General features: G+C 39.5%; 3 protein-coding genes across 4 annotated transcripts in view; all 3 read right to left on the bottom strand.

Annotated features, from left to right (window-relative positions):
* Nucleotides 1–5833, bottom strand: part of LOC113669275 (adenosine receptor A3-like) — a 37908-nt gene extending 32075 nt beyond the window's left edge. For both annotated transcript variants that reach the window (XM_089183584.1, XM_089183585.1), the window contains exons 1-2: nucleotides 5582–5833; nucleotides 1083–1294 (exon numbers count right to left, since the gene is read on the bottom strand). Coding sequence is in view for 1 of the 2 variants with exons in the window: in XM_089183585.1 (XP_089039711.1) it covers nucleotides 1259–1294; nucleotides 5582–5806 (261 nt within the window). In the remaining variant the exon portion in view is untranslated. The remainder of the gene's footprint in view (nucleotides 1–1082; nucleotides 1295–5581) is intronic.
* LOC113669224 (adenosine receptor A2b-like) lies at nucleotides 2127–4116 on the bottom strand. The gene has a single exon (XM_027185223.2). It carries the CDS (start codon nucleotides 3667–3669, stop codon nucleotides 2863–2865), a length of 807 nt encoding a protein of 268 aa, XP_027041024.2. The 5' UTR covers nucleotides 3670–4116; the 3' UTR covers nucleotides 2127–2862.
* A 1025-nt stretch (nucleotides 5834–6858) lies between the features above and the next one.
* LOC113669209 (dynein axonemal heavy chain 3) overlaps nucleotides 6859–18634 on the bottom strand; it is a 51055-nt gene continuing 39279 nt past the window's right edge. The window contains exons 67-87 of the mRNA XM_089184991.1: nucleotides 18494–18592; nucleotides 17895–18137; nucleotides 17525–17572; nucleotides 17154–17234; nucleotides 16498–16659; nucleotides 16190–16350; nucleotides 15498–15655; nucleotides 15099–15195; nucleotides 14738–14789; nucleotides 14001–14207; nucleotides 13616–13823; nucleotides 13114–13220; nucleotides 12538–12681; nucleotides 11795–11958; nucleotides 11053–11206; nucleotides 10487–10744; nucleotides 10243–10379; nucleotides 8896–8984; nucleotides 8542–8663; nucleotides 8072–8161; nucleotides 6859–7614 (exon numbers count right to left, since the gene is read on the bottom strand). Of these exons, the coding sequence (XP_089041117.1) occupies nucleotides 7408–7614; nucleotides 8072–8161; nucleotides 8542–8663; nucleotides 8896–8984; nucleotides 10243–10379; nucleotides 10487–10744; nucleotides 11053–11206; nucleotides 11795–11958; nucleotides 12538–12681; nucleotides 13114–13220; nucleotides 13616–13823; nucleotides 14001–14207; nucleotides 14738–14789; nucleotides 15099–15195; nucleotides 15498–15655; nucleotides 16190–16350; nucleotides 16498–16659; nucleotides 17154–17234; nucleotides 17525–17572; nucleotides 17895–18137; nucleotides 18494–18592 (2988 nt within the window). The 3' untranslated portion in view covers nucleotides 6859–7407. The remainder of the gene's footprint in view (nucleotides 7615–8071; nucleotides 8162–8541; nucleotides 8664–8895; nucleotides 8985–10242; nucleotides 10380–10486; nucleotides 10745–11052; nucleotides 11207–11794; nucleotides 11959–12537; nucleotides 12682–13113; nucleotides 13221–13615; nucleotides 13824–14000; nucleotides 14208–14737; nucleotides 14790–15098; nucleotides 15196–15497; nucleotides 15656–16189; nucleotides 16351–16497; nucleotides 16660–17153; nucleotides 17235–17524; nucleotides 17573–17894; nucleotides 18138–18493; nucleotides 18593–18634) is intronic.

The raw sequence follows: 18634 nt of genomic DNA, 5'->3' as shown, positions 1-18634 counted from the left end.
TGAATAGACGGTAATTAACCAAACGACAGCGGTATTGTTTCATATTACTAAGACTAAAACAACGCGTAGCTACATTTAAAGGCATAGAATCTCATTTGAGAGCAGTCAGCAAGGAGGTCAGATAATAAGGAAGAGAGGATGCTACAAAAGTGTCGAGGAGAAGGCACCATCGCTGATTAAATATGCCAAGCACTTAATATGCCAGAAAGATAAATGGAACAACATCTGTCATAATACGGTTTTAGAAATATTCAAATTAATTTACCTTTTTGGAATATTTATATTCAAATTGTCATTAGTTAGCTCTTTTAAGATTCAGAGAAAGATAGACTAGCGCGGAAAGCTAACTTCTCTTCGCGTCTCCGCCAACTGAAGTAATCTAGAAAAACTTACACAAAAAAGGCGCTTTTGGATACAAGGCGGAATAATCTGCGGGAAACTACTGACTAATCAGTAACTATCGCACTGATAAAGTTTGCGCATGCAGCCTGCTTTAAAGGAAACGGTAGGTCCGTCAAAATTGAAAAGGCGCACATAACGTTTTAAATCTTTCTCCTTACCCATCATCTTTAAAGGTATTGTCGTCTTCGGTCAACTTCCGTCCGGTAATTTGTTATTTGGGTTTCGTGGGTGGATAAAAGATTGGCTCAGAAGGAAACTAAAGTCACAGCAACAAGTTTGAATTATCGACATCGAAATAAAAGTAAATGTGCGAAACACAGTCATGAGAATTTTGGTTTCATTGTGTTTTCGTGCAGGCTTTAAATTATTGAAAGTATACTGCAACATGTTTCAAACAGCATCATCGAGAGACGCCATGATTGGCCAACTGCACAACAAGCCACTACTCCACTATTTTTATGCGCTTCACTCGGACCCATAGTTCAGCACGGCGCGCTGACATTTTTTTTTTTCACTGATTTTCTTCTTTTTTTTTTTTACCTGCGCGACGGACTACGCCCAAAGGGAGGGACTGCTTGTACTCTATATTTTCTAGTTCTGTCACGTGTTGTAAAGAGTTTGACTAGATAAATGAAAATATATATTTGAATATACTTAAACTTCAGTATGTATTTACTTACTCAGAGCAGTACTGGTCCGTTTACTAAACATCGGCCAAGTTTTAGATGCAAAAGGGAAAGATGCATGAGTGTTTCCTTCTTCTTGCTCTGACGAAGGGCTAACGCTGGAAACGTCCGCTCTTAAACTCTTTACGATGCCCAGTTCACATTATCAACTCAGCTGCTAAAAAACCAAATTATCTTGTTTCCTTCTTTATTACCAAGGCGATTTCCTGCAATCAGAGGAACATATTGCTGATATTAAAATAATATATACTGATGGAAGCTTCTTGGTCGATATGAAGCCCAAAATTCTTGTTTGATAATGACGAACACTAATTGAGAGAGCGGAAAGGGGGAGACTGGGAAAAAGGTTACGTTGTCTTTCCCCTCTCCACCAGGGACGGGGTGGAAGGGTTCTTTTGTTATTTTTTCACGCAAGTAAAACAAAGGAAAGCTATTTGGATAAATACGAGCTTTAAAATGTACTTTTTTCAAGTAACGAGAACTACTTTGCACTTACACCTCCACCAGTTCCAACCTAAAAATCTTATTGAGGAGATGTGCCTTGATCATTGAGTCGTGAAAGCTTTGCTTAACTTTTAGAAGATCGTTATGTATATGTTGCGTTTATCCTCTTAGTTCTTTTACTCTTCAACTCCCAGGATCTGAATGTTAATTCTCCCCTCAAGCGGCAACATATTTCTTCGTAAATTAGTTACAAGGATTTGCTGTTAGATCAAGATAACAACCTCTTGGGTTTCACCTTCATTGCTAAATATCATTTCAAATGGGATTGTAAGTTTTGAAATGTGGATACGCAGAACTTTGGTCTCAGTGCTATGAAGCAATACTGCCGTCATATGGTTAACATTGATCCTAATTATTCTCTATACAAATTTTTATGGCTTTCCATGACTTATTCACAGAAAAATTATCGATTTTATAGGGAGAGGTTACATGTTAATCAATTCTGGGATTTAAAGGATAAACAATTTGTGATACATTTTGGTGTAATACAAACTCTAAGATGTTTCCTTCGACATAATGATATCATTCTTACAACAGGCATCTTTAAGTGAGCCATGTGACAAAAGGCGATAGAAAGCTGGATACATTTCATCACGAAATCAGACAAATAGGACAACATCATAAAGGAAAGTGAAAGTATACCTGAATGCGAGCATACAACCAAAATTTATCTCACACATTAAAAAATTAAAAATTAAAGATTTTTTGCTTCAGAAGTCATTTCCTCTTTGTTCCTCTTTCTGAACACAAAAATCTGTGCTGTACTGCAATAGCTAGTCTGATTATTAAAAAAAAAATTTACACTGAAAAAAAACTGTAGATTTATGATTTGCTTCTGCACTTCGACTTTTATGTCTTGCGCTTGTCCAGGAATACGCCAACTGCAGATGGCATGCAATTCGTGTTCGTTACATTCACGGAAGGGTTCAGCCAGTAACATAGCACTGCTGAACGATTGTTCAATAACAAGGAAGGCAACAGTCATGAGAATGGCGAAGGCTTTGTGCGCGACGCGTGATTACAGCCAAAATGAATATGGAATGCGAAGCAAGGCGAGCGTAATCCGTGAGTTCATAAACCAGCTCGAGCCGTTATTTGCTTCTTGAAATATACGTGAGCAGTCAATCTTTTCCTAAAAGCTCGCACACCAGAAGAGAGATCAGAAGTTTTCCCTTTTAAATTCATGAGGCGTGAAATGCTGTTTAAAGCACACGTGAAGCTTACATTTTTCTTAAATCCATGCGTAAAACTGGCTCAGGACTTCCCTTTGCTACACTCGGTGTAGGCTGATTTTCCAAGCCATATTCCGTAGTATATCCATGATAGCGCGTCGGATGTGTCTCATCTTCCAGCAGTAAATTACAGGGTTCAGAGATGAATTCACGAAAATAAGAATCAATGAGAAAAGATGAAATCTTTTCAATGTTGTGGTCGGACCGTTGAATCTCACGGCAGTCAAGCAGATCCAGTAAGGCAAATAACAAACCAAAAACGCTACGTACACGTGAAATGTACTAACTGAAGATTTTATAAGGCCAGCTAATTGTGTCATTTCACCAGACGGAACTCCTTCTACTTGCAAGGAATGGATCTGAGTTTTATGGCGCCTCACAACTAAACAAAGCTTAATATAAACCACTGTGGTCACAGCAAGACCAGTTAGTACTGCAATGGACTGCATTGCGATCTGTATAACACGCAGACCACTTAATATTATAAAAGAAACAAATGCACTCAAGACCCAGATTGAAGTCACCACGGCAACAACGCGCTTGTGTGTCACAAGTTCCTGGTATCTGAGATGAAGATGAACAGCTAAGAACCTGTCTACACTTACGGCCACAACACCTAGGAATGAAGCTTGGGAAAATACAAGACCAACGTTACTAAACATACGATAAGAGAAGCAAGTTGGGCTGTTTTTCTGCAGCCAGCTGACCAGAAGTGATGTGTAGAAAGGCTGAACAAATAAACCAATACCGACATCAGAAACAGCCAGACTCAAAAGCAAAGTCTTTGTCGTCTTTGGCCACGACGAAGATTTTCGTATGGCGTGCATCGTAACAATGTTCAACATGACAGCAGTATAAGTTAGGAGATTATTGAAGACACAGATGGCAATGTAACTTTAACGAAGTTCTTTATGTTCGGAGATAAAAGGGAAATACTGCAGCAATGTGTCACAAAACATGATTCAATACAGAAACAACATGACGCGACGAATTTCCGTTCGATGCTAGAACTGAAGTTCGTGTTTCTAATGAAATCTTAGCATTAAGAGCATTCAACACTTGCTGCTCACACAAATTCAGTTTCTCAAAAGGAGGACGTAAGAAACGTTGCGTGATTGTCTGACTTGGCTCACATCCTTACAATCTCTCAACAACCGTATAAGCTTATCACCTAACTACCAAGAGACCTAGCACACAAAACTGTCGCTCACAGTTAAACTAAGTCGAGCGTTTCTCAAAGGATACTATCGTGAATCTTTCTTGATTAATGAGAATTATCATACTTAATTGATCTTCTTAGGTACAGAATGTTTGAATGTGACTGGTTCTTACAGGTCATTTTTATTGCTTGAGTAGACTGATGAAGCTGCTTGCATAAGACCAGTCTAATTATACCGAATTAACAGTTTCATCCATGCTATTCAATCAAAATACAGGAAAAATCTTGAGTGGTGAGGTTGCCCCTTTTCAGCTTAATCACAAAATTGCTTGAAATTAACTGGTCTTTCTTAACCATTCAACAACCTTTTTAATACGATTGATTTAGAAGGCAAAGAAAGCTAAAACAGCTGCTAATCAACAATACAGCAATTAATACAAGAAACAGATGTCTCAAGAATTTTGCACATGCATCAAATACTCTGTAAGTGAGTTCCTACCACCCCATTATTAATGTTGTTAGCTGGAAATTAACTGCACTGTGTTTCTCAAGAGGAACTGAGCTCTTACTTTCTACTGGGCTTAAAAAGATCATTATATTTATGACCTAAGATTCCTTTGTCAGCTCCTCTTTTTAAGATGATTTTGAAGGTTCAACATCAGTTGGCAAAAAAAATCTAAAAACTCTTCTACTGAAAAGAATTAAGTCTGCTTTCCTTTTTCCCAGTGTTTCAGTTTTATTTACTACTTTTGTTATTTCCTGATTGTAATGTTTCTATTGATAATGAGAATTTTTAATTAAATTTTGTTGGAGTGACCCACTTAGAAATTTGCTTGTGTGAGTTGAGTCTCATCCTGTGCCCTTGGAAAGTTTGAAACTGCTTGCCACATTATTTCTTTAATTGTACTCAAATAATGACCACAACCAGTACAATTTGCATCCAAAAATACACATGACTTGCTGTTGAAACACATTTTATCATCTTACACTTCCAGTGAGTGTCAAAGAAGGCTGGTTTCCTTGCCTGTTTTGCTTAGGTTGGTTTTTCTGTTTTTTTCCTCCTTTTTTTTTTGTTTTTTTTTTTTTCAAAAAAAAAATCCTTGCACTTAATTTTCTTAAAGCGTTCTTGTAGCTGATGTTTACATTTTATCTTTAGGACATCAAATGCAGTCTAACTAAAATAATTTTAATCTCATTTTTAAGAATAAAATTTTCCCTTTTTAAGAATCAAGCCAAGGAACCGAGTAATTAATTTATAATGATTTATATACAGTGATGAAGACTCTAGTACAACTGAAGCCCTGAAACTCACATACTGTTTCATTTTAATTGATTTTCGGACCACAGAGGTTCATTGCAACTTCGAATTAACACAAGCAATTGCATCATTTTATTTTTCACACATTCACCCTCATTTGCATTCGAAAACATGTTTACAAACTACAGCAACAAATAGTTTACACATTATATCAAGCATTCGATCATTCAAGAAGTCAGGGAAGCTCAAGAGTTTTTATCAGTTAATATTTAAAACTTAATAGTGATGAGTATAATCCAAACTTATTTTGATGAATTTGTTGTTTCATAGGGGAAAATACCTTCATAGATTGATGTTTCCCTCCAAAAATGTTTCCATTTAAATCCTCCGTTTTCCAGATGAAGCGAAGACTGCTTTTCACCAAAACCGTCTCGTTTCTGTTCGAATCGTCGTTCGCATTTAGGACCGCCAGAAGGCGGCCATGTTCTTTAACAGTGATTTCCAAAGTCAGTTTTATCCCCATTTCCAATAAAGTTGGTGGTGTAACTAGACTAAAGCTCTCCATGTAGGTCCAAAATGCATACAGACTGTTGCAAAGTTGAAAGAATACTGACATACTGTTGTAAAGTTAAAAGAATACCGACAGAGGATTGTTTCTGTGGACACCTAGGAATCAAATTTTGGTTTATGCGCTAAGGCAATGCTAAGATGATTAAAAAAAAGGAATTCAGGATTTTTTCCGCAGTGAAACACGAGGGCGCGTGTGAACCCGCGTTTTTTTTTTGGCGGGAATACCGCGTTAGCCGTTAACACAATAGAATTAAAACGAGGGCAAAATAAAAGGGAAATGGGAAAGTCAGCAGTTTTTCAATTTTTCACTCAATAATGGGCTAAATTATGGTGGCAAAAAGTTGTTACTTTGCAAACGTTGTTAGCCATGAAGAGTAGAGGCTTAACGAAAATATATCTCCTTGGTATTTCTTTGGAAAGTTGAATTCAAATTCATCTTTAAAGTCAAGTAAAACGTTGCTTGTTAGGCAGCTGATAAATCTGGTGAGTAAAAAAATGATCGATTCGGTTCTGATCGTTTCGTTGTCAATGTCATGAATAAGTCATTTATTAGGGACCGGTAGTTATTGTTCTTGGTTTGTAAACAAGCTTAACAGCCGTTCGTGCTGAATTTAAAACATTAAGCAGAATACAAAACAATAGCGTAGCTGACAAGATAGCTGCAAGAGGGTTTTTTCGACCGCGGGAAAGTGTGACGCCTTGAGTAACGCCGGCCGGCGAGAGGAACTGCCATCTCTCGGTTTCCCGCGCTTCGAATGGCTTTTTGGATTAGCCAATAGAATTCCAGGTTTTCCGAGTTATTCTCAGCCAGTCAGACAAAAGTCTCCTTTGTTGCCGAGGGGTCTACCATGGGTCTAGCACAGATAATGATAGAGGCATTACTGATGCCAGACCCACAGCAAACCTCTCACTGACTCGTCTCAATCTTCCCAGGGGCGGAGAAACGCGCGTCTTGCAGCACCTATCATGCTACTAACAAAACCATCGTCGCTCGTTTGTATTCAGTCATTATCGTGATGATCTAACAGATAAAACGCCAACAATTAGTATAGCAAAACACTACCGTGTTTATTGACATATTCAGGTTTACCTCACTCTTTTTTGCATACAAAACTAGGATAAAGTTTTAAGCCTGGTTACAAACCACTCTTTTAATTTAAGTTACCTTGCATTTTTCAAAATATCTCTGGCTATGTACAACTGAGAAGACCTTAACCCTGTTGCTCTACAACAGTTTTTGTAAATAAATACGTTTTCACTCTTTAAGCAAGGATATCAAACTACGTACATGTAAGTAAAACTTTGTTTGAAACTGGAAAGGACGTATGAACGTATGATTTCTAATGTAAAAAAAAAAAACTTCAAAACACTGAAGCAACTTTAAACTAGAAAAGACAAAGGAAAATAAATCCGAAAAAGTTCACACTGCGCCTGAAGTTCAAACTATTTCACATTAAGATTCGCTTAAAGGCAATAAGTTATTTATTTTATAAATAAGCAATAATTCAATCCCACACACTCCAAACTTAAATTCTTCCAAAAAAGCAAAACAAAGAGAAGCCATTTAAAGCGATATAAATGATCCGTCACTCATCACTAGTCATCTAATTGGCAAAGCAGTGCCACGCCCCTGTTGACCCAGTGCCTCTCGGGTTTGTTTGACGGCAAGTCCACGTACATAACAAAGTTTGTCGAGTGACCAGTGGTGGACAAAGTACCCCGGCGAGCGCTTGTCTTGTACACTGGGCTGGAGTAGGTTGCTTTAGGTTTGAAAGTAGATTTTTCACCAGGGATAATCCACATCTACACGAAGAGTGGTTAAGAAAAATAAGAAAGGGAAAGGATTCCTTAAACATCGGGTGAACCTAGTCATAAATAGTGACCACCAGTCAGTAAGTCACTCAGTTCGTCGATGTGACAGACAATAAATATGTAAAACAGACAGTCAGTCAGCTTGTAAGTCTGCCATTCAGTCGGTCATTCAGAGAAACAGACAGACAAACCGTCAGTCAATAAGAAATTCTGCCACTCAGTCGGTCAGTAAGTGGCAGGCAGACAGGCAGACTACCGAACAGACAGACAGACAGGCTGTCACTAAGTCAGTAAATAGGTCGGTCAGTCAGCCAGTCTTTTTCTTCGGGTTTTTCTTTGGTCGATTGACCATATGTTCATTAGATAGTAAGTCAGTCGGTTGATAGGTCTCTTTTATGATCCTTTCTAAGACACTCACTACAATTACACATGATTTGTTAAAGGATACCACAGGTAAAGTATCAAATAAGATTTTTGGCTGAGATTCAGACACAACCATTTCGTCTCTATCCCAGCGGGCTCCTTCCAAAAACAGGCCCTGAAAACAACAAAAAGAAAATGCACGAAATAAAGCAAACCAATAAACAAGAACGAAAAAGGAAAAAAATAAAATACTGTTTAATTTTTTTGATAAAACAGTTCACTCTAGTAATAAAGAAAATGGTCACCCTCTTGATTGTTGAACAACTCTCCTTGTCAGCACCTTAGGGAATGTTTGTAGGACAGTATGGAGAATATGCATACTGATGCTGGGGTGTAAAGAGCTAAACCGAAATCAAGGAAAGGTTCTATAATACCCTTGAAAAGATCAATCCTGAAGCAAAACATGCGATCAAATCCCACTGGTTTTGGTTTCCTGAAATTTGTTTCATTTAACATAAAATAGTTTCAGCCACAAGTGCATAGCACGATACTTACGTATACATAGACTCCATCTTCTGGCTTTTTTTCCATTTCTCTTTCGCTCTTCGTAACTTCAAACTGGAAACCCACGTGATCAATAGGAATGGTGTACTTACGAGCAAAGTTTTGGCGAGCGCCTGTGAAAACAAAATGAACCGCTGATCAGCAATTAAAACATAAACATAGCATACGATTAATGAGTGACTTGGCTAATTGGGACATAAATTTATCAATTTTGATTTACTCCTCCACTTATAAGGTATGATAGACAAAAAGTGTTGTGTCTTGACTCGGAGTCCAGTGCACCACACCCTGGGCCAATGTAACTGACACGACAAGAGAGACAAATTAATTCACAAAGAGCTTCACCTGTCAAGAACGATTGAGTGAAGTAAAATCCAGAGACCCAGAACACATTAGGCACGCCGTGGTCGATCCAGTCTTGGAAGAATGTTAATCTACGGACCAAAAATATTTGTCAAATTAATTTTTTCTGGGTTTTGTCTTTTCTCGACATTTATGACTATCATACACTATCGAGAGGGTGAGTGAGCCAGATGGTGAGGTGTCAGTCAGTCGGTCAAACAGTGAGTTAGTCAGTCAGTCAATTAGTAAGTGAGTCAGTCAGTCAATTAGTCAGTGAGTGAGTCGGAGTTAGTGAGTCAGTCAGTCAGTCAGTCAGTCGGTCAGTCAATTAGTCAGTGAGTGAGTCGGAGTTAGTGAGTCAGTCAATCAGTCAGTCAGTCGGTCAGTCAATTAGTCAGTGAGTGAGTCGGAGTTAGTGAGTCAGTCAATCAGTCAGTCAGTCGGTCAGTCAATTAGTCAGTGAGTGAGTCGGAGTTAGTGAGTCAGTCAGTCAGTCAGTCAGTTGGTCAGTCAATTAGTCAGTGAGTGAGTCGGAGTTAGTGAGTGAGTCAGTCAGTCAGTCAGTTGGTCAGTCAATTAGTCAGTGAGTCGGAGTTAGTGAGTCAGTCAATCAGTCAGTCAGTCAGTCAGTCAGTCAGTGAGTCGGAGTTAGTGAGTCAGTCAGTCAGTCAGTCAGTCGGTCAGTCAATTAGTCAGTGAGTGAGTCGGAGTTAGTGAGTCAGTCAGTCAGTCAGTCAGTCGGTCAGTCAATTAGTCAGTGAGTGAGTCGGAGTTAGTGAGTGAGTGAGTCAGTCAGTCAGTCGGTCAGTCAATTAGTCAGTGAGTGAGTCGGAGTTAGTGAGTCAGTCAATCAGTCAGATACACAATCTGTCAGTGAGTCGATGAGTCAGTGAGTAAGTCAGTCAGTCAGTAAGTCAGTCTCTCATTCAAACAGTCAATCAGTGAGTCAGTGAGTGAGTGAGTGAGTCAGTCAGACACAATCAGTCAGTGAGTCGATGAGTCAGTGAGTGAGTAAGTCAGTCAGTCAGTCTCTCATTCAAACAGTCAATCAGTGAGTCAGTCAGTCAGTAAGTCAGTCTCTCATTCAAACAGTCAATCAGTGAGTCAGTGAGTAAGTCAGTCAGTCAGTAAGTCAGTCTCTCATTCAAACAGTCAATCAGTGAGTCAGTGAGTGAGTAAGTCAGTCAGTCAGTAAGTCAGTCTCTCATTCAAACAGTCAATCAGTGAGTCAGTGAGTGAGTAAGTCAGTCAGTCAGTAAGTCAGTCAGTCAGTAAGTCAGTCACTCAGTAAAACAGTCAATCAGTGAGTCAGTGAGTCAGTCAGTCAACCAACTCATCGTCATTCCTCACCTTTCCAACAGATCAGTTACATAGCTTCCGAGAGGTTTCAGAGACGGATAGGATTTAGCAGACCATACAGCCGGGACTTTGCCGACCAACATATTGTTAAACACATCTTCAAGATCACCAGACATAACAACCAGACCCTGAAGTACAAACAAAGCAGAAAAAAATTCATTAAGTTTAATTTCTAAGTATGTAGGTTTAAATAAAATTGCTTGGATCGTGGCTCACTCCATCGTGGTTCAATTACCTTGATAGCCTTTTGCAGATTAAACAGCGTGCCTCGCACCACCTCTGTGAGCCGGTTAAACCGGATGAGTTCCTGTCTCAGCACAGTGTTCATGGACTCCTCATAAACCACAGGGTACTTGTTCATCACCATCTCTATGTCAAACGGGGGAGGAAACTTCGACAGGATGTCTGCGGCAAGTTCCTCTATCACCTCAGCTGACGACTTCCCACCGCCTCCTGTCTGACGGGGCAGGGTCAACAAGATGCTGTCAAACAACTGAAGGGATTGAGAAAAAGACAAAGAGATTTATGCTCAGGAACTCAAATGGTGATGACTTTACAGTGAAACAAACTCTACGCTTTTCAACTACTGATTCTGAGAACTAGTGAAGTAATTCAGATTGTCCTTCTGGAAGATTGGACGCTTTAGGTGGGCTTTATCATTCATGCAAGATTCGAAACTAACATTAAGGACATGAAAAAAAAGTTCAGGACTTGAAAGAAAAAACACATTGATTGCAGGATACCCTAAATGACACAGGTCCTCAATTGACCCACTGTGACTGACAGATGTCATCCACTTACCTCCTGAGTTTCCTTCTGGTCCTTAGTAATGTCTGCATTTTCATGGAGACCAAACACTTCTGGATGAGGAATGAGAGGTAAGTCCCGGATGTAGTCCACGTATGATTCGTAATCTCCCTTAGTAGGCGCGTAATATGTACCGCTGTCTGAAAACCTGATAAAAAAGAGCCAAACGACTGTCAGAAGGTAAGAAAATGCAAGTACACTGTGGACAGTAATGTTTACCTTGTCGGATGCTTCGTAACACAATTAACCCTTTATACCTTACATTACTATCTACATCCTCCGTACAGTTTGCTTCAAAGGAGCTTCCAGAATTAGTGATCATTTCCTTTATTCTCATGACCTTTACATTAGATTCAAGGGTGATACTGTAAGTAAAATTAGAAGCCAGTCACTCTTGGGGGACAAAAGGTTAAGCCAACCCAAGGTCATTGGAAAATAGTTATTAAAATTAGTGGCTTTGTAGAACGTTTCATCGTGTAAATCTTTTTTTTTTCTTTTAAGTTTTGCCTTTCAACGAGATAAAAACCCACACAGTGTTAAGCTTGACAAACGCTTTGTACAAGTTTCAAATTCAATCTTGGATAAGCGATAGCCGCCCTGGAACGAGTCAAACGTGACATGTGAAACACCTGTGACCTGATTTACAATCAAATTCAAAACACAGTTTACATAGTCGAGTATATTCATACATAGTCTAGAGACAGTTATCTTCAGAGCCACATCTTTCTGGACTCACCTGTGATCATCACTTTGTATGATCTCGTCACACACAAAAATCGACAGGAGGCAAACCAACAGTCGACGATCTTTGTCATCAGTCACCCGACCGCCATAATTACACTGGCCAATCAGATAGGTCAGGGCATCCATGGGAACTTCACTATAGTCGTTTAAAAACATCTAAGAGGAGTAAAAAAACCTTTCAATTTAGACACTGGGTCTACCAACTCCGATTAGAGCATGATAGCAATGGAATTTTTTCGCAAAGGCCACCTAGTGTAGACGGAGTAGAAAGAGAGTCATTAAGAGTTGGAGAGGGGGGGGTGTGGCGGTGTAAAATGACAACTGTGTTTTTCGCGACAACTAGTAAATTCAAATTCAAGGATACCACGGATTAAATCAAATCGCATCCCTAAAGAGCCATATTCCAGTAATGATCAATGGCGAAATACAATACAAACATAAACATTCACAAAGAGCCAGGAATCTAAAACTTAAACACATGAAATGAACTAATTTTGCTTTACTTCGCTTTGAACAACTGTGCACCTACCCCTCCCCTAACCCAACTACAGTCAACTTATGATAAGTTAGGATTCATTTTGGGTTAGGGGAGGGGTGGGTGTACAGTCGCTTAGATACCGTAATCGATCTATATTTTCTTAGGTCCTGATTGGACGTTTTGATGACTTTGGTTTCGGACTTTCGACTCTCAACCAAAAGGCACTTTAAAACCTAGTTGTTTTCATGGGACATTACCTGCAACTGCCTCATGCTGATCCTCAAGTCTGATTCGTTGAACTCGTACGGAATGTTCCACCCTAAAGGACCAAACTTCCTTCTCTCCTGCACCAAGGCGTGGAAGAAACAAAGACCAAACAGCAGCTTCTCCCAAGGTGCTGGCTAAAGTGGAAAGACAACAGAAAAAATAACTTTTAAGTTGTGGTTGTAATGTTAGTAACTATCAAACATTCCATAACAAAAATCAAGCTGAAAGAGACAAGAGGCTAATCTCTTTGTTATTTTGCTTTGAAGGAGAAGCACTGAAAAGGATTGGCTGGTGAAAAGTCTACGCAAGTCATAAAATCTGTCTGGAAAAGGTTTGAACAACTGTGTAAATTTTGAGTGAGTGCTCAAAGATGTGTTCGAGTAGTAGTAGTAGTAGTAGTAGTAGTAGTAAACTTCTTCAACCTACGTCTTTACTTGAGCAGAAACCCTTTCCACTTTTTCAAAATCTCGAAAATTTTTCCAGACTATACTTCAGCGTTGTCATGGTTTCTTTCATGATCTGATAGATGAGAATTTAAACGACCAGTAAGAAAGGACGTGGCTCACCTTATTACAGGCAGTAAAGAACTCTCTGTCTGAAATGGGATCGTTCAAGTAGGAGCGCAGCAAGTTCGAGCGCAGACCTTTCGGAGGTTCGTTGGTCATCTTCACTCCTAAAAAAATTGACACGTAGTAAACGACTACTGCAGGTTGACCAAGTATAGGTCACGTTTACTGGTATTTACATTTTCTCTTCAGGTATACAGTAGTATCAATTGGACTACATCGGACAAAACAGCCAGAAACAACAGTTGTCTCCACAATTCCTCAGTAAGAAATCTAGAAATTATTTTGTATCGTTTTCTATAAAAGGATAACAATTAATTCGTTATGAAACAAGGAGGAACTAAGATAGCTAAGAATGGATGAGTTACATAGAATAGCAAAAGACGAACTAAAAACTTCATGCTTAATCCATCAAGATGATCTCACTGCGTCGTTCACCCTTTAAAATTTCCTTTCCAAGATCCGCACGCTGGAATGGAGAGATACATAACACGACACTAACCATTCTGCAGAATAGAGACGGGGAAGTCTGGTGACGGGTAACTGGTGAGCCATAGCCTGAAATCTTTGTGTGTGTTGTCAGGGACAAGGACGTCTTCACAGATCTTCTCCAGTTTTGACATCCAGCTGGTTGCCAAGTGACAGTTCTGCAGCACCACCCATGTGCCTTTCTTTAGAGCCTGTTCTATCATCCGAGCTGCTATGGGACCCTGAGATGAGAAAAACAATTGTACTCAAGTCAAGAGGAAAAGGATTGTGTCAGTAGGAAGCAAATTCGAAATTTACATGTATGTCGCATGATTCTCTTGGCCACCTCATTTCTGCCGTAAGGTATAAGATATATATACACTTACTTACAAATACTGCTTTATAAACCCTGGAATTACCTGTCCTTGTCCAAGAGAGATAGTCTGAATTCTGTTTCCGCCAAAGCCTTTATCACTGGCGAACTTCAGCAGACCAGCCATTGGATCGGCCCCAGGCGACAACACAAAGATCAGAGGTGTGCAACAATGGGAATCATTATAACTCAGTTGAAGATTGAATGTTGGCGGCTCAATGTACGAACGACCCATGTTCTCCACAATATAATCCTGTAAATAACAAAATAAAGTGAGGATGTCTTATATTTAGTTAGTCTGATTCTTCTTCGGTACCCTACTTAGCAAGCGCTCAACAAAAGCGAAAGAAAGAACCTCAAGAAACAGCAGACGTGCGAAAGAACTCCTATCCGTCGTTACGCGTTTCAGTATATCGTAAACGCTCACAGTTTCACCGAATACCTACCAGGCTTGGCGGCCAAGGAGACCACTTATTTGGCTGTGCGTTAACGTTAAGCTTATTTCGCTTACAATTTATTTCAATAAAGTTTATCCCGCAGTACCAAACCTGCCTTGTACTTTTTTCAAGTTGGTAAATAATTATGCATGTGACAAAAAAATATATTCCTCTGAGGTGCGCTTTTCTCTCCGAAAACGGAAACTCCTATTCCTCGTAATAATAACAAAGAAGACTTGTAGGGTTCATCACACCGAGGGCACTATTTTTTCCCTTCAGTATTAGGCCTACGCGTAAGCAATCAGTTAAAATCATACATATAACACAGACACAATATAATACATACTTGAACTGCGGGAACGATCTTATCAGGCCTGAGACAACGCAGAATCACCAGCCTGAAATAACACAGATATGCTTGTCACGCATAGTTAAATGAACCCCGTGTGACCAAGGCGATTTTATTGATTAGTTCTCAGAGAATAATTAGGCGCTTACAACTACCCAGAAGAGAACTGAATGACCTGATGTGTCCATTCACAAAGAAAATTCCCTATTTATTCGAGACTTTTCATAGCTTGTTGTGTGTCACCCTAGAGTGGGGTGCACACGCACGACGAGCGTGGCGCGATAAGTAATCCACCCGTAAAAATAATACAAAAAGTTACTTTGCTTGAGAAATTCAAATGTAGTGAGACAAAACTCGCCTGTCTAGACCCGACACCGCATCCCAAGGATCGGGCATTTTTTCTGAATGTGGAGTTGCTGAGTCGTAGAATGCTTTCCAACCTGGATCTGGGAAACCTACGAACGAAAATCACACCATTTACAGTTGGCCACGTATAATACTTCTTTGTTGCTGCAAATTCCTGTAAAACTATAGTTGCAAGTTAGACTTTTAGACTAATATTTAGAAGCTTAGTTAAATCCTACAAAATTCCTTACAAGTATATAAGATATTGAATATTTCCTGTACATCATTCAAATATTTTCGAAGGGAAAATCATGAACCATCAACATTCCTGCTTGTTTGACATAATGCACGTTTCACCAAACCATATACAGGGTAATGCAGCAGTTTTTGTGACAAGACTCCAATCACTTACTGTCTTTGAGTCCATTTAGGTTTGGTAGATCCGAGGCTCTCACGATCTCGGACCAGGCTTTCTCGCTCAACCACTCTGAGCACGGGTTTGGAAATGGGTTTTCCAAAGCAACACCTCCAGTTAGTAGGAACCTCCAAACTTGATCATCAACTTTACCCCTTAAAAAAAATTGTGAAGAGAGTCAGCACTGCAGGCAACGCCTGCATACGATACTGACTCACAGGGCAGCTGGAGCTTATCCCAGTTTCAACAGCACAAAGCGGTCACGAGCATAGCTACGTCTCCCAGGTGATTTGATCCCTAACGGCAGATAATTCCCGGCCATTCCTCCACGTTTGTTTGACAATTTGCTGCTACCATTTATATCCCTTTATAAATGGGTATAGTGGTATAGTGGAGCATTGCGAAAGTTTAGTGTCTTTCCCGAGAGCAAAACATGATAATAACGCTCGGGATTGATTCTGGAGGTTTCGGTCGGAAGTCGAACGTGCCTACCTGTATGGTACCGGGTCCCCCCCCCCCCCTCCCTCCAGAGGATAGGCAGACGCCCGGGAGTTTAGACTCAACCAAACTTTTATCATTTCGCGATTATTGGCAATAATGTAACCTCTACACTCTATTCTCTTATGACTAACAAAAACACGCACTCTATTTTTAATCTGTTATACTCGTGTAGAAATACTCTAACTTACCTTCCCTTCAAGATGCCGATGGTAAGAGTAATTGAAAACAACAGCTTGTCTTTCTCAAACAATGAGCGGCACACGTTAGAGTAAACGCTTTGCGTGAAGTGATCGTTCAAATTTCCGATTCTTTCTTCCAAGTCAGCTGAAGGCCTGCTGTTGCTGATAGACTGTTACAGAACAAAATTCAAAGAAAAAAGTTATAATGTAAAGTAAACGAAACGGAGCAACAGGCGAACAACCGACAAATCAAGGTGCACTTTACACCATTATTTGGCTATAAAGAAAAGTGACATGTGCACTCCATTACTCCATACCTGGAGGTACAGGTTAATAAACCAAGCGAGTGAATACTGGTACATAGGCTCAATATTGGCCAGGTCCGAGATACAGAAGAACAATATGGACGAGTGTACTGCGACAGGCTTGTAGCCGTTACGTGTCTCGTCTATTTCTTTCTCCGTTGCCGAGGCGATTTCCTAAAATTAATGCGGATCAAGGGAAATAGTTAATGCCTCAAGGTTCATACTTGCTACATTTATCCAAAGTTGCTGCTCTTACGTCGAAAAACGTAGAATGGAAAATGTCAGGTAAAGCGTCCACAAGACAGTGTGTTGACAGTGTGTTGACATTCACTGTTAAACATCAACATTTTACAGCAATCTTTGGACCTCGTTCTTTTTGAAAGCGATAGAAGAGGGACTGCAGCCAAAAGAGTATAAACGAAGTTGCATTTAGTATAGTATTATATGAATTGTTTTGGCAATGACATGTCAGACAATCTTTCGTAATCTGATAAAATTAGATCAAACTGAGTGAGATAAATAAGTCGTTCAACAAAGAGTCTGGGAAACTATGAACGTGAGACTGGCTAACCTGCACTAACATTTGCACACTGCAGGTAAGAATATGTTTTCTTCTAAAATTCAGAGTTAGTGGGGCGTCATTGTGTGTATGGACTGAATTTTCTAACCTGCTTAGCAGAGATTTCTTCGGAGAGAACTTTAGACGACGAAAGGATCTTGATTGCAGTTTCATCCTCAAGGATATTTCCCTTTGTAAAAAAAACAAGCACAAATAAAAACAAATAAGTGATACATAAAATGAAAGGGAACTATTTTGAGAAACGTTTCAAGGGAGTTGGACTTCAACTGACTTCTAAAGCTGCCAAGTTCAAATAATCTTGAACCTAGTTAAGCTCTAGCTACAAACCCTTAAGTTTTCCTTTCAAAAAAATGAGTACGCTGATGTGAATGAAGTCATACCGTTTGTTATTAGGTAATGTTCAAAGAATATATCGCCTTTTTAAAGTAAATTATATCATTAAAAGAATAAAAAAGTCACCTCAGACGACGACAAGACCTCTAGAATCTTATCTTCAATTTCTTTGAGCTAAAAGTAAACAAACAAATAAATGGATAAATACATGTATATGAAATAAATAAATAGACAAGAAGTCAAACAAATTCTCCTCTAAATTTTTTTCAACTAGCCTCGTTTGTGGTCATGAGTATTCTTTGTATTTTTCCCCGCCCCTTGATATGAGTGTTCATATCAAGGGATAGGGAAAGTGGGGGGGAGGGGTACTGTACTAATGTGTTACAGATTTCTGGAGGTATGTCATGTTGTCTTATCATCATAAAAATCCCCGGGGTAGCTATTACCTCAGGACCTTAGCATCCCAATTACCTTCAGTACACTATTCATAACGCACCTGTTTTTTATTTGCAGCACTTTCCAAAATAAGCTGATTCTTCTTTTCCTCAAGTTCAGGTTTCTCTTTAGCGGCCACAATCCCCAGCAATTGATCCTCCAGACCCAGGGGAGTGATCATGAAGTTCACAAGTGTCACCTTGACAGAAATTTCCGGCAGGTAATGCGGATTACGCAGGCGCGTGGTGATGTAAAATCGGAAGTCACGTGAATACTCAATGCTGTTTTCGCCGAGTTTGAGGTACTAAGCAAGATAAAACGACAAATAAAGATACTGAATAACAAGACTTCTAGTTATTACTAGTTGAGGCACAACCAATCGCCACTTCACGGAAAACAGAATGGCTTATCATTCACAGATGATGATTTGGTTTTATCAACATTCAATCACACGAAGGGCTAACGCTCGAAACTTCAGCCTTAGAAATTCTTGCAATTTACATTATCAACTCAGTTGATAAAACCTAATCACCTTTTTATATCCTCCACCGATTCAGTACCAAAGTATCTTTAGAAAACTACCTCCTTCATTCTATGATGATATCAGCTTAAGTTTTATTTAATCCCCAAAACTTTTTCGGGTCCTAAGGAACAACATACCTCTACACCGCCTTGTTTGAAAGTCTGTTTTAGGAGCAGCGGTTCAAGTATAGGATCCAATTCTTCTCCAACATTTTCCATCAACACTGGCGTACCAAACTAAATACACCGAACAACACGTTAAGAAAAAATTCATTATAC

The sequence above is a fragment of the Pocillopora damicornis genome, chromosome 10, assembly GCF_964200805.1.
Source record: "Pocillopora damicornis chromosome 10, jaPocDami1.2, whole genome shotgun sequence".
NCBI classification, from domain to species: Eukaryota; Metazoa; Cnidaria; class Anthozoa; order Scleractinia; family Pocilloporidae; genus Pocillopora; species Pocillopora damicornis.
The sequence above is the reverse complement of the archived record's forward strand: the minus strand, read 5'-3'. Positions and strand labels throughout refer to the sequence as shown.